The following is a 22,378-nucleotide window of genomic DNA, read 5'->3' as shown; positions in this document are numbered from 1 at the left end:
TGTGTTGTTTCCTTTATTTGTCAATGTTTATCTGTTGTGCCAGTTGTTTTTTTAATTTACCAAGTTAGTTAATTGGTTAAGTTGCGTGATCAAGGTGTGACTGATTGACGGCAGCGCGTCAGCGCCATCTCGCGGCTGTGCGCGTGAACAGCTGCGTCCTTCCGTGCCTCCTCTCCTGCAGCGCGCGCGTCTCCCGGGTGGACCAGGACTAATTTAGAGTCCGGATCTGACCGGAGAGCCTCCGTGTGCAGAAATAATCCGGCGCGTAAAGGCAGCAGTTGCGTGGATGCAACAGTTGCGGGCTAATAATACCAGCGGGGGCGCTCCGGCGCCTTTAAGAGGAACCTGACACCCGCGCCGCGAGCTCGGGTCAATTAAGAGCCGAGACGCGGACGAGCCCCGCATCTGCTCCCCTGTCTTCTTCTCAACTCCACCTGCTTTTTGTTTCCTTCTTGTTTGCTACGACTCACCCGGATTACATGAGCGCGTTGCACCTTTAAGGAGCTGTCGCCGGGATTAGAACTCCGCTCACACCGCCCTCTGAAGGGGTTCTACGCACCGGTGGATTCCAGGAACAGGGGTACACCAACTCTGCCTTGCTGGTCCTCACACCGCCGGAGAGCCCTGCACACGCACACCGCCAGACATGGCCGAGATAGGGAAGGGGGTCACCGCCGGGAAACTGGCCAGCAACATGCAGAAGAGGCTGACCAGAGCGCAGGAGAAGGTACGAGCCAAGTGTTCCTTGAGCCTGAGAGTCAGCGTTTTGGGGACGCTGTGTCCTGTCGTCACTGACATGAACACTGCTGCCTTCTGAAGAGTAACAACTTTTACAGGGAGAGCAGGTGTCCGTGACAGGAGCCTCACCAGCATCCTAGCCTGCGCTCGGTATCCCAGCAGGTAAAAATGTCGAAGTCAGTGTCAGGAAAGTGGAACTCTCATGAAATTCAAGTTAGGGGTTTCGAAGAGTGGGAGCAAACATTGACAGCTGTCGTCACAGCAGTGGGAAATAAAAATGTACAGTTTATGAACCCAAAGCTTCCATCCAGCGGAGTAAATACGGACAGAAGGAAGGACAGAAAATTAGAAAGAAAAAAACCTGGGGACTAAACTTGATCAGCAAAAAGAACCAGGAAGTTCAAGTCAAAGAGTTCCCTGTGAATGAGGAGGCCTAAAAGTGCCCTGGTGAAACCTGATCAACAGCGTCCAGGCCGCGTCTCTGCGTTATTATGGGCTGTCCTAATCACTCCCGCGCTTAAGCCTGCCGAGGTTTTAGCCTCTAATCACCTCCCGACCACAGGGGAGCAGGCACGCCGCTCATCGTGTCCAGGTTGCAATCGTCGAGGGAGAAGACGCCACCGTGTGTCCTGCGTTACCTCTACATGGTTTCAGGCGTTTATCCTGCAAAGAGACACGCCCACATCTGGTGCAGGGTGGGAGGGAAACACCCAGTATCCAGGCAGATGTTGGCGGGAGGTTGTGAGGGTTGACAGCCGCCATGCTGGTGCGCTCAGCTTCTCAGCTCAGTGAACGGTGCTCCTTGTGGTGTCAGGCCGGTTTGTGTTTGATGCCTTCTTACATTCGGAGCTGCTTTATGTCAGCTGATAATCTGAAGGTGGCCAACACTCCAGCGTGAACCTGGCGGAGACAGCAGTCGGTCCTTGAGTCAGATATTCAGCTCCATCCGTTTGAAATATTCAGTTGCCGTGTTGGAGTAAAGAGGAAGGTCAGAGTATCATCTTCCTTGTGACGGGGGAGGAGGGGGAGGAGGGGGAGGAGGGGGAGTTCGGCTTCAGCTGTCTGTCTGCCAGCCCCCCCCCCCCCACACACACACACACACACACACACACACTCTCACTTTACACTTGTAGGCTGAGCGACGTGTCCTGGAGGCAGGAGGAGTTTAAACCTGAGACGAAGACCTCAATACCCAGAAATCCTGCAGGGTGAGGTCACTGAGCGCCCAGATTTACTCCCCCGCCCCACCTGTGGGACTGATGACTACAGGGGGTTTCTGACTTTGTCGTGTACCAAAATGATGTTTCTCCAAAATCAAATTTGCTTCTGAAGATAATCTCATGAGCCAGCTGGGCCCCAGAGCATGCTGGGAAAATTCCTCCCGACGGGTGAGGTGACAGCAAGGAGGGGAGGTGCCCTTTAGAAAGCTTCCGGAGACCCGGCGTGGCTCAGAGAGTCAAAGAGGCGAGACCCCGTGACCCCCACCCCCCCCTCCCCCCTCCCCCTTCCTCCCTCCATCACTCAGCTCATCTTGTGGTCGTTTCATCAACTAAATGATGAAACGACCACAAGCGCTGACCAGAAGGTCAAAACAGCTTCATCTCCTTCTGTCACTCGAATCGTCCCCCCACCAAGAAGAGTTTCTAAATTTGTTGTTCTTGTCAGAGGTCACCAAAGGTCACAAACATGTAACAGCTCACAGGAAGTTGTCACGACGTTCTGAGCTGCAAAAATGACTAGAAGAAGAAGAAGAAATGAGCGCAAACGTGGCAGCAGACCGACAGAGTAACGAACAAAAGCAGGCTCCTCCCTCATGGTATTCATGACAGCCAGAGACTGTAGACCTGGTCCTGGTCATGTGAGAGCGCTCCACATACTGAGAAGCCATGGTGGAGGCAACTGAGGCCAATGGTCACATGACCAGAATGCAGCTCAGGTTGGAACCACGTCAGGTTCTACTCTTCCTGTGACGTCTGCCGTTGTGACATCATCAAACCTCCAGAATGAATCGAGGACCAGAATCGCTGGTTTTCATCGGCGCGACTCTCAGACTAAGATTAGTCCTGTAAGCCTCGCCCTGCCCGGCCAGCACACCTGTCCCTCCTAGGACTCCCAGCATGCCTCACTGCAGTGGGTGGGGCTCTGATGTGCATGGGTCTATCTATAGACCCCCCCCCCCATCACCCTTAATACCACAGTGTATTCTGGGCTCTGAAACCCAACACTGGTGTGTTGTAGCCTCCTGTGTGCACTCAGGCCGGCTCCTCGCTCCTACCAGAGTCAAAGCCATGACGAAACAGGACCAGCTGGATGATTCATGTTCCTCTACATTTGAGCTGGAGAACAACGGTTCTCCAGAGTTCTAGTCTTGACCTGTAAATCTCCTCTGGGCTCCCTGGAACTCTGCTTCCTAGGAGCCAGCATGGAGGACCCTTGACTTCATCTTCATCCGTAGTTTAGGAGCTGCTCCAGGTCACAAGTCACTGAGGAGAGTGAGGAGTCACGGAGGAGAGTGAGGAGTCACGGAGGAGAGTTAGGAGTCGCTGAGGAGAGTGAGGAGTCGCTGAGGAGGGTGAGGAGTCACGGAGGAGAGTTAGGAGTCGCTGAGGAGAGTGAGGAGTCGCTGAGGAGAGTGAGGAGTCGCCGAGGAGAGTGAGGAGTCACGGAGGAGAGTTAGGAGTCGCTGAGGAGAGTGAGGAGTCACGGAGGAGAGTTAGGAGTCGCTGAGGAGAGTGAGGAGTCACGGAGGAGAGTTAGGAGTCGCTGAGGAGAGTGAGGAGTCACGGAGGAGAGTTAAGAGTCGCTGAGGAGAGTTAGGAGTCACAGAGGAGAGTGAGGAGTCACGGAGGAGAGTGAGGAGTCGCTGAGGAGAGTTAGTAGTCGCTGAGGAGTGTTAGGAGTCACGGAGGAGAGTTAGGAGTCACGGAGGAGAGTGAGGAGTCGCTGAGGAGAGTGAGGAGTCGCGGAGGAGAGTGAGGAGTTGCGGAGGAGAGTGAGGAGTCGCTGAGGAGAGTGAGGAGTCACGGAGGAGAGTGAGGCGTCGCGGAGGAGAGTGAGGCGTCGCGGAGGAGAGTGAGGAGTCAAGGAGGAGAGTTAGGAGTCGCTGAGGAGAGTTAGGAGTCGCTGAGGAGAGTTAGGAGTCGCTGAGGAGAGTGAGGAGTCACAGAGGAGAGTGAGGAGTCGCTGAGGAGAGTGAGGAGTCGCTGAGGAGAGTGAGGAGTCACGGAGGAGAGTGAGGAGTCGCTGAGGAGAGTTAGGAGTCGCTGAGGAGAGTGAGGAGTCGCGGAGGAGAGTGAGGAGTCACGGAGGAGAGTTAGGAGTCGCGGAGGAGAGTTAGGAGTCGCTGAGGAGAGTGAGGAGTCGCTGAGGAGAGTGAGGAGTCACGGAGGAGAGTGAGGAGTCACGGAGGAGAGTTAGGAGTCGCTGAGGAGAGTGAGGAGTCACGGAGGAGAGTTAGGAGTCGCTGAGGAGAGTGAGGAGTCACTGAGGAGAGTGAGGATTCAGGAAGGAGTCATCATCATTCCTGGTTGTTGTTAAGATGAGCTGTGAGTGTGTGGCCAGTCAGCCAGCAGGTGTGTGTGTGTGTGTGTGTGTGTGTGTGTGTGTGTGTGTGTGTGTGTGTGTGTGTGTGTGTGTGTGTGTGGGGAAGTCCCCTCCACTGTGGTGACTGTGGTTCTGTGTGTGTGTGTGTGTGTGTGTCCCAGGATTAGAGCAGCAGTCGCTGGCAGCAGCTTGTCCATGTGCTCCCTGTCAGTCATGTGACCAGATTAGCTGGTGACCTTGTCTGAGCCGTCCTGATTTCTGCGATTCACCTCCAGCGTTGATCTGAGGAGAAAGTTCACGGCTGGTTACCGAGGTTACCAACCACCGTCCAGAGCTGGGGTTTCACCTGTGCTTCCTGTGTGACCTGCAGGTCCTGCAAAAGCTGGGCAAAGCAGACGAGACCAGAGACGTGGTCTTTGAGGAGATGGTGGCCAACTTCAACAAGCAGATGGTCAGCACACCTGAGACGCCACACCTGTAACACCTACCCTTGTTCTCAGTCACAAGTATTGTGTAGTGAGGCAGTGATGTCAGCAGGGCGGCAGGTGGCCAACTGCATGACCCTCCTTTCTGTCTCCATTCCAGCTTGAAGGCTCCAAACTGCAGAAAGACATGAAAGCTTACGTGGCGGCCGTGAAAAGTAAGACTGTGGATTTATGGCTGTGATGTTTCCAGAGATGCTGATAGAACAAAGAGAAAACAATCCTAGATGGACGGAAATCCGCCTGCTAGCACACAGCGACAGAAACGTCAGACAATCTTCTTGTGTTGCAGCGATGCACGACGCGTCGCGGCGGCTGCAGGACTGTCTGGCTGACATGTACGAGCCTGAGTGGTTCGGAAAAGAGGAGATGGACGCCATGGCAGAGGTACTTTGGTTCTTGGTTGTACCGTAGAACAAAATCCACATTTGAATATTCAGACATTTCTCACGTTTGAACTTCCGAGTTCTGTTTTCTTGACTTTTCCCCCTGAAATGATACAAATGTGAGGCCTCCCATCATTTGTATTCAGATCAGTAAGACTCTCTCTCTCTCTCTCTCTCTCTCTCTCTTCTCTAACATACTTTCTTTTTCTGAACTGCATGCTTCTCTCCTTCCATGCTGAAGGAGATGATAGAGAAGGAGATGGACAATAACCTGGAGGTAAAATACTGGCCACTGAGATTTTGTAGTCAAGGATTCAAATCTGAACCAGACGGACGAAGCGTGGAGAGAAAAACGAGAAACGTGAAGCTTTTAGTGGGAAGAGGAATAGTGTTTAATAAAACATGTTGACTGTGTGTGTGTGTGTGTGTGTGTGTGTGTGTGTGTGTGTGTGTGTGTGTGTGTGTGGGGTCATTGCAGGATACAGACACTCAGTGGTTAGATTACCACCAGAACATCTCAGACACATCCGTGGCCTCCATCGACACGTACCTGGCTCATTTCCCGGACATTAAGGTGTGTGTGTGTGTGTGTGTGTGTGTGTTTTAAGTAAATGTATCCATTTGTTTAAATGAACATGTCCACAGCTAGTTAGTTAGTTAGCTAGTTAGCTTAGCACAATGAATGGTAGTGGGTGCAGAGTGTTAGCATAGCATAGCATGGAACTTGGGTCAACAGAACCAAACGTTTGTTGAGGACTAGAAGAGCGACTGCTGCTACTGATGATGAGGAGGAGGAGGATTCCTGCTGGACACACCAGCATCCTGGACCTGAGCTAGCTGATGCTAACACTTCCCACCCACTACCAGCCATGGTGCTAAGCTAGCTAGCCTGGACCTGAGCTAGCTGATGCTAACACTTCCCACCCACTACCAGCCATGGTGCTAAGCTAACTAGCCTGGACCTGAGCTAGCTGATGCTAACACTTCCCACCCACTACCAGCCATGGTGCTAAGCTAACTAGCCTGGGTCTCAGCTCCCTGATGCAGCACAGACAAAGGGTCTCTCTCTTCTTGTCTGGCCCTGACATTTAGAAAACTGTTATCTCTTGATGCATTTTCTTGTAATGATTTATGAGCCTACTGCACCCCCTACAGGCTCGTATAGCGAAGCGCGAAAGGAAGATGGTGGACTTTGACAGTGCCAGGCATCACTTTGCTTCCTTACAGAAAGGAAAGAAGAAGGATGAGGCTAAGATCGCCAAGGTAACCAGTCGTGTGTGTGTGTGTGCGTGCGTGCGCGTGCGTGTGTGTGTGTGTGTGTGTGTGTGTGTGTGTGTGTGTGTGTGCACGTGCCTCTGTCTCTTAAGGTGAGTGAGGACAATTCGCAGACATTTCATTCCACCTTAAGTAAAAAAGTTGCTTGCATTTGAATTAACATATTATTAACATGTTTGCTTTTGTTTTGAATTGTTTGTCCTCTTTATCTTTCTTTCATCCCTCTCTCCTCCTGCTCTCTCTCGCTCCCTCCCTCTCTTCCTCCTCCTCCTCTTTGCCCCTGATGCATGGTGTGTGTGGTTAGCCAGCAGCCCTGTTGGAGATGGCAGCTCCCAGCTGGGCTCAGGGTTTGATATCAGCCCACCAGGTGGCTCAGACTAACCTCTCCTACAACCAGGTGAAGCTCTGGTCCAGCACTGCCACGGCGCGCTACACCCAATGACCATGACATTTAACTCAGTTTGTGTTCGTCTGCAATGTGTGTGCGCTCCTGGATCTTGTCATGGATTGAAGACATACAGATGTATTTGTGTGTGTGTGTACAGGCGGAGGAGGAGCTGGGTCGAGCTCAGAAGATTTTCGAGGAGCTGAACGTGGAGTTACAAGACGAGCTTCCAGCACTGTGGGACAGGTGAGACTTCTTTCTCTCACTGTTTTACCACTTTAAAATCTTTGAGATTGGTTTGTAAAAGTGTGTGTGTGTGTGTGTGTGTGTGTGTGTGTGTGTGTGTGTGTGTGTGTGTGTGTGTGTGTGTGTGTGTCCAGTCGTGTTGGCGTCTATGTTAACACATTCCAGAGCCTGGCAGGTCATCAGGAGAAGTTCCACAGAGAAATGGGCAAGGTGGGTCAGACATGAATCGTTGTCACTGATGGTTTGATTGGCTGGTGTTGATCTGCTGCCCTCGTCTCTTCAGCTCAGCCAGAACCTCAATGACATCATGACCAAACTGGAGGAGCAGCGCCAGTTAAAGTGAGTCCATTCATGAAGTGACGCTTTGACAGGTGAAGTTTGTGACATCACAACTCGTTCTGAGCCAATCACGGTCCCGTTATTTTGCTTAGTGGAACATCCATCCATCCATCCAATAATACACAAAGAACACATTCCATTTCGATCACAAACGCGTGTCTGTCTGGTTGCTTTCATCATCTGACCAGAGAGGTGTTTCAGGTCAGAACTCGGTCAGATACACATTAGTACTTGAAGTAGCAACACGAAGATATGGAATGTGTAAAACAAATGAGTAATGTGCATCACATCGCCCCCTACTGCAGAAAAGATGGTGCTGCAGCAGGCAAGACCGGGGACCCTGCTAAGAGGTAAAAGTGGCTGCATGCTGGCTGACAGCTTTGCCTGTGACTCCCTGCTGCGTTTTCATCCGAGGAAGTCAGTTCATGTAGGAACTTTGTCTGAAAACCACAGATTCTTGTATAAACACAAACGCCACTGCTGGGGGAACAGAATTGTTTCCTTTTACTCACTAATTGTTGTGATTTGAGGGATTAAATTGAAAAAAAAACTCAGTTTAAAGCCAAAGTAAATATCAATTATTCATGCATTAACCAGGTAAATATAAGTTCCTAATGCATTACGTTTTTAATTTGATGCCTGTTTCTTGAAATTATACATGTTTTTAAAAAGGTCATAAATAAATGTACCTCCCCAAATGTGGATGTCTTTCTCCACATTTTGTTTTCTAACCTTTGTGTTGTGTTGCCTGTTTGCTCTGATCGTTTGAAGCTCTTTGTTGCCCTCGTGTGGACACAAAATGTACGTGTGACAAAAATAACGGCGTCATTGGCTTCAATACTGCCTCTCTTTGTCTTGTCCCCTTCCTCTTCCTCCTCTTCCTCTTCTTCTTTTGTCCCCCTTTTCTTCCCCTTCTTGTTTGGTTGCTTCATGCAGTGAGGAGGCCAATCACAGCGAGTCGGCCAGCTCACCACCAAAGGTAACAAAACTACTAACTAGTGTGTACTGTAACGAGTGAACTATTAACTACTGTGCACTTAAAGTAGTTAACTACTAACTACGGTGTACTTTAACTAGTTAACTATTACCTACTGTGTAGTTTAACTAGTTAACTATTAACTACTTTGTACTTTAACTCGTTAACTACTAACTACTGTGAACTTCAACTAGTTAACTACAGTCTACTTTAACTCGTTAACTATCCAGGGTGCACTTGTAGCTTGCAGCCCACATCTCTATATGTTCCTTCTGACTTCCCCATCAAGTAGAATGAGCTCAGTGATGAGCGGGAGGCACCAGCGGTTCTGTGACGTTCTGATCCTTGACATCAGTGTACTAATGTACTTGTACTAACGAGTCTCTGTCATTGCCTCTGCATGCCTGCTTGTGCATGTCGGGGTTCGGGTTCAACCCCTCCTGGTGGTGCAGAGGCCTGGTCCCCCTCCCAGCCGGCCTCCGCCCAGACTGACGCCGCAGCCTGATGGCTTGTTTGAGGATGAGGCCTCGGTGCCTGACGCCAACACAAACACTGCAGTGTCACAGGTCAGACTGACTGTACTGTGTATGTAGGAATGTCCACACAGACAAGGACGCAGGAAACAGCGTCTTCTTCTTCTTCTTCTCTCAGTTAATGTCAGCAGCATCAGAACCAAGGAGATTGTTCCCCTCTCAGTTCGGTGCAGTCACTCTTTTGAAACAGGGCAAAAACCAGCCTTCATCCCCTGACTTTTCTAATGCGCCTCATCAAGATGCTCATGAGGGTGCATGAGAGCACGCTGGAGTCTCCCCCTGTTGGCCATAAGAAACAGTGCAGGTTAAGCTGCCTCACCGTGGCTTTATTTCAACCTTCACTTCTTCTACATTCGAAGAGCAGCTTAAACGTTGAAACGTTCACGTCTGAAACTCCTCATAACAGATCATAAACCCTCCTAACCTGTGCGTGTGTGTGTGTGTGTGTGTGTGTGTGTGCGCGTGTGTGTGTGTGTGAGGCAGTGTGTGTGAGGCAGTGTGAGCCCTGTTCAGGGGTGAACTTGCTCAATTGGGATCTGGAGGTTTTACAGCCTGCTACATTTCAAATTGCAAAGGTGGGTTTGTTTTAAAGGGTCAAAGGTCGCTGAGGATCTGAGCCGAAAGTCGAAGACTGTGTTTACTCTGAGTTTGAAAACTGGTAGACCTTTAGTTTTGGCCAACTAAATACTCTTGAAAGTTTTAACAAAGTCTTAGAAGTCTTTGCTTCTGCTGAAAGGGCAGTTAGTATTCTGACATTCAGTTTCTCAACATCATTTGAACCCACCTCCACCTGATCCTTTTTCATGTTCAATCATTGAGTCCCTGCCCTGAATGTTGTCATGGTGATCAAATAAACTCACCGCCTCACAGCGTTTCATTCCTCCGCTCTCACGACTTCCACTGCTTGTCCTTGTTGCCGCACCATCGTTGGTCGTTGGCCGGCCGGCCGCTGATGGTGGCTGTTGGCTGGGGTGCTGGTTACAAGGCTGCCATTACAACTCAGTGACTTTAATCTGTGGACAACTGGTTCGTTGGTGATGATGCTGCACGGTTGTTTCATGTGGGTCAAGACTTTACTGGTTTCTTTCCTTTACTGCCACGTGGAAGGAGCCATCGTGGGCGTCATGGGTAAGGAAGGACTGGCGTGGTTTCCTGTGTTTAGCGTCATGGACTTGTATTCAATTCTCAAATGTCACCTTTTCCTTCTATAAAACTCACCTTCCTACCCACTCAACCCCCGGCCGCCTCGCTTGTACACTCTGACCCTTTGCCCCCAAACTGTCCCTCCACTTTGAACAATTGCTCCTCCGCCTCCTCCTCCCGTCCGCCTGCCTCCCGCCACCACAACACTCCTCCACCTTGTAGCAAGAGGAGCAGGCCCAGCAGGATGAGGAGCAGTACCCAGAGGAGGCCCAGGCCGGCTGGGAAAGCAACACTCCGAGCTACGCACAGCCCAGTTGGGATGACGCAGACGCAGCTCCGGGTCAGGAGAGCTGGGACGACGGTGGCGGCGTTTACGTGGCTCAGGCTTACACCGAGCCCACGTGGGACGATGACGGCACCCATGTGGGACAGGGTGGTTGGGGCAGTGATGGAGAGGTCCAGGTAGGAGAAGGAGATCAGATGAGGGAATTCAAGGGCCCCTCTAGTTTGACCCATAGGGCCCCTCCCCCTCTCTGGGCTTCCACACTGTTTTCTTTGGGATGCTTCCTCCGTGGCACACCTGAGCGAGTGCGCTCTCGTCTTAGTAACACACCTGGTTTCTGTTTGTCCTCCCAGCAGAGTGAAGCGACCAATGGCTCTGGCGCTGAACTCCCTCCAGGATTCCTCTACAAGGTGAGACTCAGGTCATGAACTCTGGTAGATTTTGTTGCTCCGCGTTGGAAACCGAGCGCCGTTTTCCTGCAGGTGAAAGCGATCCATGAGTACGCTGCCACTGATGGTGACGAGCTGGAGCTGAAGATCGGCGACGTGGTGCTGGTCGTGGCCTTTGACAACCCCGATGAACAAGTCAGTGACGTTACACATTGTTTCTGTCCTCCTTTTTTTATAAACTGGCATTCAGGTGAAAAACTTTAGTAAAGTGTGAGGAGTTTCACCTTCCTGCTTCCTGCTTCCTGCTTCCTGCTTGGAAGTTACGATCCAAGTCATCACTGTTGGAAGTTTTGCATCTTTGCGTCCTGTGTCTCTCCGCAGGACGACGGCTGGCTCATGGGTGTACAGGAGTCTGTCTGGATGCAGAATAAAGAGATTTCAGCCAAAGGTGTTTTCCCTGAAAACTTCACCCAGAGAGTCTGAGCTTGATGCCCCCCCCCCCCCCCCCCCCCACAAATCTCCTGAGAATCTGTGTACGCAAAAGAGATGAAATAAGATCATGAGAATCTGGGTTGCTTTGACTTGAAGGAAAGCGAAAGCACCTAAAAGATTTGTCAATTATTTCCATCAAGTCAAAGGCCTCCGTTTTTTTATTGTTTCTCTTTTTTGCTGAACTCCAAACACAAAAGAGTTCTCAGTCACATTTCAAAAAGCCGCCATGGAGACGCTGTGGATGTCCGTTGATGTATTTTGTACGTTGTCAGCGCTCGTGAAAATGGATGTTTTGAGAACTTTTAACAGTTGCATTGCATGAAAAGTCTAAGCGTGTTCTCATTTCCTTCGTTAGACAGCAGCCCTGCGACACCAGACAAACATAGAACGGTGTGTTTGGAGGGCTTTACCTTGCATGATGGAAGGTTCTTGGGTTCTTGTAGGTATTCTAAGGGAACAGTTGTTTTTCATAGATTTTGTCGGCCATTTTTAAGGAGCGGACTTGAAGTGTGATTTCAGTTTTTTCAGGCACATATGGTTTTATTTAGATTTTTGATTCATCTTCACTTTGACGGAAGAAAAGCAGAACCTTAACATCAAAGTCAGCTGCTTCTCCTTCTTTTCCTTCAGTCAGCGCTCGTCCCACTTGGAATGCTGTCCTCCAGCTAACAGGACACCTCTGTTTCCTGGGTTCAGCTCAGGACGATGCTGTCTGTTTTAGGACAACTTTCAGTTCTTGCGATTCAGGCCATTTAGTTCAAAATCTGGCGAGCTTGTCATCCGAGGGAGTTGAAGTTTTTCCTGCGGAAATCAAAGTTGTGTGAAATTATTGAAAATCGTGGACAAAAAAGCATCTCAGTGGTAATGAATGCAGCAGTTGTTGGATCAAAGCAGTCTCATTAAAAACGTATGAAACATGCTGTCATGTGCCTCACCTTTTTGTTTTATTCTGATTTTGTTGTTTTGAATAAATTCAACGTGGTGAACGATCTTGATTCTGTTCATCTTGGAGGGCAGCAACCAGAGGAATGATTCAGAGTTCTGAAGAGACGACAAGCGTCTCCGCATGGGCGGCAGGGACTTCCGAGGTTGTTGCTTCGAGGACGTGAAGAGACTCAGAACTGATGGACTCGAGCAGAAATCACAGCTGCAAGTTTGGCCCTGATGATATCAACCCTCTGATAAGGCCTTGAAAAAAGTTCTTTGGAATCGGAACCAAATTGTCCAACATGTTGGGAAGTCTCTCATCAAATCATTCAGGTTTTCTTCAGTTTGTCTTTTAACTTTCAGATTAAATCTGAAGACTCAAACGTGTTTGTGAAAAAGCCTCAACTCCAACCAGAGTGAGAGCACGTGAACAGCCGTCAGGCCGCTCTCATTGGCTCCTGCCAGGTTCTGCTCCCTCCTCCACCCCCCCCCCCCACTCCTGAATATGAAACTGGGTGGAGGCGGAGCTTAAATCAACAGATGAATGTGTTCACCTGTGGACACCAGGTGTTCTCATCAACACCAGAAACCCCAGAGGGGAGGCAGGACCCTTCCTCTGCGTCCAGGTCACAATTCACTCTTCCTGCATCGCTGCAAGTCACAAACAAGCCAATTAAAAAACGTACAGAAGTCTGCGTTCCTCCAGATCCACGACGCAAGACGGAAAGGTTCGATTCTTCTGTTTTACATCGAGTTTGACTCTGTCGTCGTTTGTCAGATGAGGCCAGATCGACACGTTTGCCAAAGCTGTTCCAGATGACCTTATTTCACACCTGGAAAATTCTAATTCTGTCCACATCTTAAAAGTCCAGGGACAGTAATAGTCTGGCGTCAAATTTACACCAAAGTCAACAAGTGCGCGCCTGACTTCTGTCTGTCTGTGCTCTCACACGCGTGGTGGACTTTCGCCGTAAATTTGATGGCATATATAATGGCTTTTCACAACATATCACACAGCGCTAATAAAGACAAACTAAACCAGTCTAACTGCTACATCTTTAACGTATTCATCAGTAATTTCAAAGTAAAATGAGAGAATGTCTGGAGTCCAGAGGAGTGTTGTCATGTGGCTCGTTGTGCATGACTGTAGTCGCCGTGCTGTGTTAGGGTTTACTGCTCCAGGCGCTCAGGAAAGGTGATACCCTGACACTCGATTCCTCTCAGCATCTGAATAATTCAAACAGCTCAGGTTGGACACTCATCATTTATTTTGCAGATCATTCAGGGATTAAACAGGGCGTTCTTTGCTATTGTGATTTCTACAATAGAAATTCCAGTGAATTCCATTTAATTCCTCAAAAGAACTGAGCATGAATTTGAATTTGACAGTCGCACACGATGATACTCTTCAACACAAGAAACTTATCCTTGAAATATCTGAAATGCTATAAGAAGTTAAAGTGGAGACAAAAGCTGCAAAACGCTTCAAATTAGAGCTTCTTGGGTTTCTAACACAATCTTCCTCCTTCTTGTGGCGGCAGAATTGGGGGTGCAGGCAACACTTGAGTCTTCAGATGTGGTTTTAGCTGGTGACCTCATCATTAATATTCCTCCCCCTCTTCCTCTCCTTCATCGCCGATGCTGTCTGTGCCCACCTCCTCGTAATCCTTCTCCAGGGCGGCCATGTCCTCTCTGGCCTCAGAGAACTCGCCCTCCTCCATCCCTTCGCCAACGTACCAGTGCACGAAAGCCCTCTTGGCGTACATCAGGTCGAACTTGTGGTCAAGCCGAGCCCAGGCCTCGGCGATGGCGGTGGTGTTGCTCAGCATGCACACGGCCCTCTGCACCTTGGCCAGGTCTCCTCCAGGAACCACGGTGGGGGGCTGGTAGTTGATGCCCACCTTGAAGCCAGTAGGACACCAGTCCACGAACTGGATGGTGCGCTTGGTTTTGATGGTGGCGATGGCAGAGTTGACATCTTTAGGCACCACATCACCACGGAATAGCAGGCAGCACGCCATGTACTTTCCGTGGCGAGGGTCACACTTCACCATCTGGTTGGCGGGCTCGAAGCAGGCGTTGGTGATCTCAGCCACCGACAGCTGCTCGTGGTAGGCCTTCTCAGCGGAGATGACGGGGGCGTAGGTGGCCAGAGGGAAGTGGATACGAGGGTAGGGCACCAAGTTGGTCTGGAACTCCGTCAGGTCCACGTTCAAAGCTCCATCAAAGCGCAGAGAGGCGGTGATGGAGGAGACGATCTGCCCGATCAGCCTGTTGAGGTTGGTGTAGGTGGGACGCTCGATGTCCAGGTTCCTGCGGCAGATGTCATAGATGGCCTCGTTGTCCACCATGAAGGCGCAGTCGGAGTGCTCCAGGGTGGTGTGGGTGGTCAGGATGGAGTTGTAGGGCTCCACCACAGCTGTAGACACTTGGGGGGCCGGGTAGATGGCAAACTCCAGCTTGGACTTCTTGCCATAGTCGACAGACAGACGCTCCATCAGCAGAGAGGTGAAGCCAGAGCCGGTTCCTCCTCCAAAAGAGTGGAAGATGAGGAAACCCTGGAGCCCGGTGCACTGGTCAGCCAGTTTGCGAATCCTGTCCAGAACCATATCGATGATCTCCTTGCCTATTGTGTAGTGGCCACGGGCGTAGTTGTTGGCTGCGTCCTCTTTTCCAGTGATCAGCTGCTCAGGATGGAAGAGCTGGCGGTAGGTTCCTGTGCGGACTTCATCTGGAACAGGAAAATGCTGACCGTAACTACAGAGATCTGGGGCCCATTTTAGCAACTTTGTCAGAGAAATTTCAGGCTTTCTTCCATTCTAGCAAAGACGTTGCACACTCCAGCCAGCGCAGTGCACACCAGCGCCAAACCATGAGAAGAGCTGAAATCACTACAGAAGTCCTATTTGTGTGTATCGTCAGTCATTGTAGGAGGGTGACAGGTGGTGCCTGAGGCCCCTCCTCTGTTCAAAGATGGACGTTCTAGTTTGACACGAATGGCTTCTTTCACCCCTCCTTCAAACCTTCTGTCCTCCCTGGCGAGAACGAGCACCTTGTGATTTTCAAAGGAGTGCCCCCTCTAGAGGTGGAGGTGGACTGCTGAGTCCTGGCCTGTGGTTGTGGCCCTCCTGTGTGGCGCCATGCGTTTGTTCTGTGGTTGTTGTGTCTCCCCTGTACAGGTCAGAGCGCTCCTCGTGACACTGGACTGCAGAAACAACATGACACTGTTTGTGCCCTGGAACCTTGTCTGTAGGATGGACAGGTTTTTGCCTCAGGGTGTTGCTGGGCCTCAGTGCAGGGGGATCTGCTGTGTGTTAAAGATCCTTCTGAGCTTCTCTGAGACCCCTGGGATGACGATGCTCCTCTTCTCTGGGCTTCATCTTTCTTCTCCTCCCTGGGCTTCTTGGCAGTTTTAATGAAAGCCCAGTTTGGAGAGCTGAGTGGATGTGGTTGTTCCCTTCTCCTCCCATCTGTTCTAGGAGGGATATTTTGTGCTCTGTGTTTGAGAGTTCGGATCATCCCTAGTTTGTGCTGGAGTGGTTGGTGTGAGTCAAACAGGAGGTACTGATCCGTGATGGTGGGTTTCCTGAAGAAGGTGCAAGGTGCTCGTTCTAGTCAGAGAGGACGGATGGATTGAAAGAGGAGTGAAAGAAGGCGTTCATGTCAAACTAGAACGTCCATCTTTGAACAGAGGAGGGGCCTCAGACACCACCTATCACCCGCCTACAATGCCGTCCTTAGATCCTCCCCAGGAGGTGCAGCCAGCATTCACGCCTTCACTCAGGTGACCCGAATGACCCCCCAAGAGGGCTGGGAGGGTAATGACCTGAAACTGAGGCCAACGACTCACATCACCACCTCATCAGGCGACTGTTCCGGCCTTACGACCACTTGTTTTTTGCCACCACCCCCCTGGGTGGATGTATACCTGACACCTCCCATCAGAAAATTAGCACTGAAGAAGCTTCTAGGATGAGAGGAGAAACGTCTTCACTAACAACAGGAGAGTCCAGTTGCCTCGTTTGATCATTTTTGAGAATCACTATAAAAGTATGAAACAGTTGGAGTGGGTGACTGAAGTTGAAAAAGTTAGAAAAGTTCTGAATTGCCACTGACTTTAGAAAACTTTAAGTTCGAGAAAACGTTGACATTTTTGGAAAATATGACCAGTAGGAATGAAAACGGTCATTATGCACCATTCCTGAATTTTCCTTTGTTTGAACAGAATTTCTACACTGGAAACTGTGGGAGAAGAAGCAAATTGAATAAGAAAGGGTTGTAATAAGTAGACTGAACTTCGTCGGGGAACGTACGTGTGAGTAGAATGGATTGTGAAGAATAACGTTTGAATGCTGCCTCAGCAGTGACGGTCATCAAGCACTTGTTATACTTCTTTATCCTAAAACAGCACCTCCTTGTTGGAAGAAATCAAACGGTCTCACCAATGACTGTCGGCTCCAAGTCCACAAAAACGGCCCTGGGAACGTGTTTGCCAGCTCCGGTCTCACTGAAGAAGGTGTTGAAGGAATCGTCTCCTCCTCCGATGGTCTTGTCGCTGGGCATCTGACCGTCCGGCTGGATGCCGTGTTCCAGGCAGTACAGCTCCCAGCATGCATTGCCGATCTGGGCTCCAGCTTGGCCAACATGGATCGAGATACATTCACGCTGCAAGACAAAGCCGTTCGGACATCAAGAATTATGAGCAGGAAGGTCAGAGCATCGCACCAGAGAGAAGAGATGAAAACGAGCCCTTGTCTATAAGTGAAGAACGGCTGCGTAAAACTGCAGCGTCGTCTGACCTGGGAACGACCGCCAGCTTCACCCTTTGACACTGACGTGTTGGGACTGGTGCATGTGATGGAGGGATATACTGACACAAGATGCATCTTTGCTGCTTGGGAATCCAACAGTTCTTGCTTTTCACACCACACAGAGCAGAAATCCTCACATAACTCACGTACATTCACTGACATTCAGGGAGTGGTTCTTACCATGTTTCCGTCTCGAGAAAGTATCCCTGGTTCACCTGAGATGAGAAGTGGGGGATGTTGTGTCAGGCACAAACGCAGGGAGCTGCTTTATAGTGCAGCATTGCTAAGCAACAGCCAAGCGTGTTGTGGTAACTGGAGGAAGTGCAGAAGCAAACACCGTCTCCTTGGAAGAAAGAGGAGGAGGAGGTGGTGCGTGGCGTGGTCGGCTCCCTCGCACACGTCTCACAAGCAAACCGACAGAGCTCAGTAAAGCCTGAACCTCTGTGTTCACTGCAAGGCAGTAAACTGATGTTGGATGAACTTGTGTGACTGCCGTTCGGTAGGATTTGGTAACAATTCACCTCCGATCGTCATAAAAACTCTAGAGGTTTTGTCTCACGAGGCCTGAACTGCAGCGAGTTCACATTCAGCATTGCTGTTTGCAGCGTTTTGAGCCAATGAGCTCACAGAAGAGAGAAAACAGCCCCTCCCCTGAGTGACCTGAACGAGCTGCTGCCACCGATCGCTGTTACATCACAACTTTTTCCAGATTCAGCTGAGTTGCAAAGGTAGCAGGTGACATTTGATCTCACAGTGGCCTACAGCTTGCAGATGCTTCAAGAAGAGGTTGTCCTCTCTTTTTCAGAGAAAGAGAAAAGGAGTTTAATGGCTGAAAAACTCACTTTACCATTTGGAATGTTTCCCACCTGACAATTGTGAGGAGAGGCTTGTCTACGTGATGCGTTTAAGGGCGTCGTGAAGGTTCCACCATTGCTCCCACTCAGCTTCCCCTGTTGCCATGTGTTGACTTCTCGTTTGCTCTGTCAGTTCATCTTAACGGACAAAGCACTTGTTGATGGTCGTGTGCCTTCAGCGCTGACGCACACAGGGAGGGCTCCTCCAGGGACAAACGGATTATCAGCACACAATAGGGAGGCAGTTGCTGCAGCCCCCAGCTGTGAGCTTCTCATTGTCACACGAGGGGATTAGTGAACTCTGTCGTAGCAGCAGTAACCAGACAAAACTTGACGGTTTAGTGACACGTCAGTTGGACACCATGGTGTGGAACACTCACAGTCCTGGGCGCAGACTCAAGAGTTGCTGAATCAGCACGACCTCCATGGTTGTGCAGGACCCGACCACATGGATGACGGCAGTACGTCAGCCATTTTCTTCTGGTTGTGACCTCAGGACTCCAAATCAGTACCAGCTGATTGTACCACAGTGAAGGTCACACTGCTGTCGCTTGACTGGAGTTGTCAATGGCAACGAGACCCGGCAGGATTTGTTTGCTGACCACACCGCGTTTAGGGCTAGTAAATGTTTACATCCTGAGGCGTTTCAGCCAGTGGCACTCAACGAGTGTGAATGTTCAACCCTCCGCCTCTGGGAAATTATTAAAGTAAAAAGCAGTGCATAAACAGTCATCACTCATCTCCACTCCAGGCAGGAGTTCAACCCGACTCTGCAGTCCTGAATTATTGCTTCACAACGAGGGACGTTCTCCTGGTGCTTCTATCTTTCAGATCTCGTCATCACTTTCTAGAACCTTGCTGTGGGAGGGACGAGAGCCCACGTCTGGCCCTCAGGCCACGCAGCAGTCTTCAGCCATTTCACCAGGCAGAGAAAAAGAGTGGGGTCAATGAGAGGGTTGTGCAGTGGTGTTAGGCTTTGTGCAGAACTGAAACAGGTTAAAGACAAGAAGCAATGGGATCGATGCCGTCTCTCAGAATCTTTTTTGTGACGCTGGCACCCAAACGGGAGGGTTAAATGTGAGAAACAGAGACTTCAGCATGTGGCGTGGAACCAGTGGCTAAGTGTGTTGGTGCAGAATGGAGGTGATCAGTAGACGAGAGGTGGTGGGATCGATTCCGTCTCTTGGTGTCAGTTTTGAGCTGCCGTCGCCCAAAGGGAAGGTTAAATGGGACAAACGAAGACACCTGAGTGCCAAGTGGAGCCGGTGGCACAGTGGCGTTACAGCTGGCACGGAACTGGGGACAACAGTGGACCTGAGACAACATGGTCGATTCCCTCCTCAGGTGTCAGTTTTGCAACGCCGTCCCCCAAAGGGAAGGTTAAATGGGACAAACGAAGTAGCTGGATTACGTTGACACCCTGGTACGATGGTTAAACCAACGGACTGGCGCGCGGAGAACGGGCGGTTCGAATCCCCACCAGGGAGAGTTGGCTTGGATGTCTCTCGGAAACGGAGCGGAGCGGGGTGGGGTGGGTGTTTCTCCACTCTCACAAACACGACGCCATCATCACCTGAAGGACAGAAATGACAACATGACACGCAACCGGCGTGGTTCTGGTGGCGCAGTGGCGTTAGGCTTTGCAAACACATGAAACTGGTTGAAGACAAGAGGTGGTGGGATCGATTCCACCCTCTGGAGACAATTTTGAGACGCCGTCCTCCAAAGGGAAGGTTAAATGCGACAAACGAAGACATTTGGGTGGCAAGTGGTGGCGCAGTGGCGTGAGAGCTGGCACGGAACTGTGGACAACAGTGGACCTGAGACAGCAGGATCAATCCCCCCTCCCCCGGGGTGTCAGTTTTGCAACGCCGTCCCCCAAAGGGAAGGTTAAATGCGACAAACGAAATTATCGTAGTACGAAGACACCCTGGTACGATGGTTAAACCAACGGACTGGAGCGCGGAAAACGGGCGGTTCGAATCCCCACCAGGGAGAGTTGGCACGGATGTCTCTCGGAAACGGAGCGGGGTGGGGGAGCTGCGGCGCCAAGAACTGAAAACCAATGAAACACAACAAAGCTACGGCTAGGGGGAGCCAGGACGCAGGGACAGTAGGGGGGTGTGGCCGTCCCCCCTCTCACTTTTTTTTGGGTATGGTATTGAAGCACAAGTAACGAGAGAGTAGTAAGTTAGCCTTTAGGCAAACCACTTCGTCATTTGTAAGTATATTTCTAACTAACTTTACTTTACTTTAGTTCTTAGTAAAAAGTAACTATTACTTTTAGTTTTACTTCGAGTTTTAATACTAGTAGTATTACTTACTAATTTCTAAGTATGTTGTTAAAGTTTTACAGTTAAATTACTAAAGTAAGTTACTAGTAAGTTAAACTTAATTTACTTTTTGGTAAAGGTACTACGTACATACTAACGTTACTTTTTGTAACGTTAGTACAAACGTGACACTAACTTACTTGTTAAAGTTAGCAACTTAATTCAGTTAGTTTACTTTAGTAAGTAACTTTAGTTATGTAACTGTAAAGTACGTACTTTAGGTAAAATAAGTACCATTAGTACTTAACTAATGTTTTACAGTGAAAGTAGTACATAAAAGTAGTAGTAGTAGTACATACATAAGTAACTTTATAGTTACTTACTAAAGTAGAAATTAAGTAAAGTAGCTTTAACAACATACTTAGAAATTAGTAAGTGCCAACTTTTTTTGCTACTTACTGTACGTAACTGTAAAGAACTAAAGTATAGTGTCATCTTCGTAAACTTAGTTAGAAATTAAATGACAAATGACTAAGTACTTACTACAACCACTCTCGTCTCGTTACTTGTGCCCAAAAAAAAGTGAGAGGGGGACGGCCACACCCCCCTACTGTCCCTGCGTCCTGGCTCCCCCTAGCCGTAGCTTTGTTGTGTTTCATTGGTTTTCAGTTCTTGGCGCCGCAGCTCCCCCACCCCGCTCCGTTTCCGAGAGACATCCGTGCCAACTCTCCCTGGTGGGGATTCGAACCGCCCGTTTTCCGCGCTCCAGTCCGTTGGTTTAACCATCGTACCAGGGTGTCTTCGTACTACGATGACTTCGTTTGTCGCATTTAACCTTCCCTTTGGGGGACGGCGTAGCAAAACTGACACCCGGGGGCAGAATGGATCCTGTTGTCTCAGGTCCACTGTTGTCCACAGTTCCATGCCAGCTCTCACGCCACTGCGCCACCGGCTCCACTTGGCACACAGATGTCTTCGTTTGTCCCATTTAATCTTTCCTGTGGGCAACGGCGTCACAAAACTGACAGCCAGGAGCAGAATTGATCCCAGAACCTTGAGTTCAACATTCATCCCCAGTCCATGCCAAATGTAACACTGCTGCGCCATCACATCCACTTCATAGGTGAACAAATTGGTTTCTCCCATTTAACCCTCCCCTCTGGGTAAAGGCCGCTCAAAACTGACTCTGGGGGCAGAATGGATCCCATCGTTTCTACTCCAGTGCCCTTCCCCGTCCTGCAGCCAGCACATAACCACTGCACCACCAGCTCCACTTCAGTTGCTCGTGCATTCATTTCTCACATTTGAACCTCTCCTGTGAGTGATGGTGGCTCAAAATTGACTCCAGGAGATGGAATCGATCCCATTGCCTCTCATCTACCACCCCCCTTGTCTAGGCAAGTGTAACAGTGCTGCGCCACCAGCTCCAACTTCATTTGTCACGTTTAACCCTGCCCTTTGGGCGACGGCGGCTCAAAACTGACTGCTGAATCGATCCCGCCGCCACTTGCCCACTGTTCGTCCTTGTTTCACAGCAGCTCCAACATTGCTGAGCCACCAGCTCCACTTGGCACGCCCAAGTCCTCCTTTGTCACCTTTAACCCTCCCCTAAGGGCAGCAGCTGGTTATCTCCTTCACAAACCCTGTGTATATTTACACACATAATCCATGTATATCTACACACAACCTGTACACACACGCACAATGTGTGTGACTCCGTGTGTGTAGACCCTTTCTATACTAAAATTGTGGGGGGGGAGTCTACACCCCCCCACTGACCTGAGCCTGGCTCACCCTTGCTGGAGCTTCGTTGTCGCGCTTCATTGATTTCATGTTGTGACAGTGGTTTCCAGTTCTGCTTGCCGTAGCTCCGCCTTCTTGCTCCGTCTCCAAGGCACTTCAGGGCATTCGTGCTCTGGCCGGAATTTGAACCCCTGATTTCCCGTGTTCAAGTCAGTTTCACCAGTGTCCCAAGGTGCCCCTCATACTTGCACCACTTTGTTTCAAAAGATATCAGGAGAGGGACTTGATCCCACGGCCTCATGTCTTCAACTCATCCCCATTCTGCACAAACGCTTGTCCCGCTTCACCACCAGGTCCCCCTTGCGTTTGAATGTCTTTGATTCTCACCTTTAACCCTCTCCTCTGGGCGATGGCGTCTCAAAACTCATTCGGAGAGAGGGAATCCATCCTGTCCTTTCTTACCTCCGGCCTGTCTCAGATGTGCGTAAACCCTGACACCTCTTTGCCGTATTTATCTGGCAAATCACAAACCAAAACAACTAAGTAGTGCCTTTTCACAC

At 50.0% G+C, this 22,378-nt stretch overlaps 2 protein-coding genes and 1 long non-coding RNA gene across 11 annotated transcripts; 2 read left to right on the top strand and 1 right to left on the bottom strand.

Annotated features, from left to right (window-relative positions):
• Positions 1–154: 154 nt before the first annotated feature.
• Positions 155–12,198, top strand: bin1b (bridging integrator 1b). Of its 6 annotated transcripts, XM_086202552.1 has the most exons (19): positions 155–727; positions 4,652–4,732; positions 4,867–4,921; positions 5,056–5,150; positions 5,391–5,426; positions 5,628–5,723; positions 6,305–6,412; positions 6,729–6,821; positions 6,970–7,055; positions 7,190–7,265; positions 7,339–7,394; positions 7,700–7,744; positions 8,331–8,373; positions 8,823–8,936; positions 10,011–10,031; positions 10,269–10,508; positions 10,683–10,739; positions 10,812–10,913; positions 11,100–12,198. In XM_086202552.1, exons 1-19 carry the CDS (start codon positions 647–649, stop codon positions 11,199–11,201), a joined length of 1,587 nt encoding a protein of 528 aa, XP_086058678.1. In that variant the 5' UTR covers positions 155–646; the 3' UTR covers positions 11,202–12,198. The 6 variants fall into 6 exon arrangements, with proteins under 6 accessions (XP_086058678.1, XP_086058674.1, XP_086058673.1 ...); XM_086202548.1 differs by lacking the exon at positions 7,700–7,744 and having other exon boundaries at positions 156–727; positions 10,686–10,739; positions 11,100–12,196; XM_086202547.1 differs by lacking the exon at positions 7,700–7,744 and having other exon boundaries at positions 157–727; positions 11,100–12,196.
• Positions 12,199–12,739: 541 nt separating this feature from the next.
• LOC147272856 (uncharacterized) lies at positions 12,740–18,531 on the top strand. The gene is made up of 3 exons (XR_015113177.1): positions 12,740–12,865; positions 16,363–16,452; positions 16,546–18,531. It is a non-coding gene; the product is annotated as an uncharacterized LOC147272856 (long non-coding RNA).
• Positions 13,396–21,886, bottom strand: LOC147272855 (tubulin alpha-1A chain-like). 4 transcript variants are annotated; one of them, XM_086202555.1, is made up of 3 exons: positions 21,870–21,886; positions 16,580–16,802; positions 13,396–14,868 (listed from the first exon to the last, which is right to left on the bottom strand). In XM_086202555.1, the coding sequence occupies exons 2-3, from the start codon at positions 16,698–16,700 to the stop codon at positions 13,739–13,741; spliced, it is 1,251 nt and encodes a 416-aa protein (XP_086058681.1). In that variant the 5' UTR covers positions 16,701–16,802; positions 21,870–21,886; the 3' UTR covers positions 13,396–13,738. The 4 variants fall into 4 exon arrangements, with proteins under 4 accessions (XP_086058681.1, XP_086058680.1, XP_086058679.1 ...); XM_086202554.1 differs by lacking the exon at positions 21,870–21,886 and adding an exon at positions 17,815–17,927; XM_086202553.1 differs by lacking the exon at positions 21,870–21,886 and adding an exon at positions 17,129–17,494.
• Positions 21,887–22,378: the final 492 nt, after the last annotated feature.

This window comes from Aulostomus chinensis, chromosome 1 (assembly GCF_037954235.1).
Source record: "Aulostomus chinensis isolate RoL2024-O1b breed Wild chromosome 1, RoL_Achi_v1.0, whole genome shotgun sequence".
NCBI classification, from domain to species: Eukaryota; Metazoa; Chordata; class Actinopteri; order Syngnathiformes; family Aulostomidae; genus Aulostomus; species Aulostomus chinensis.
This window is presented reverse-complemented; position numbering and strand designations above follow the sequence as displayed.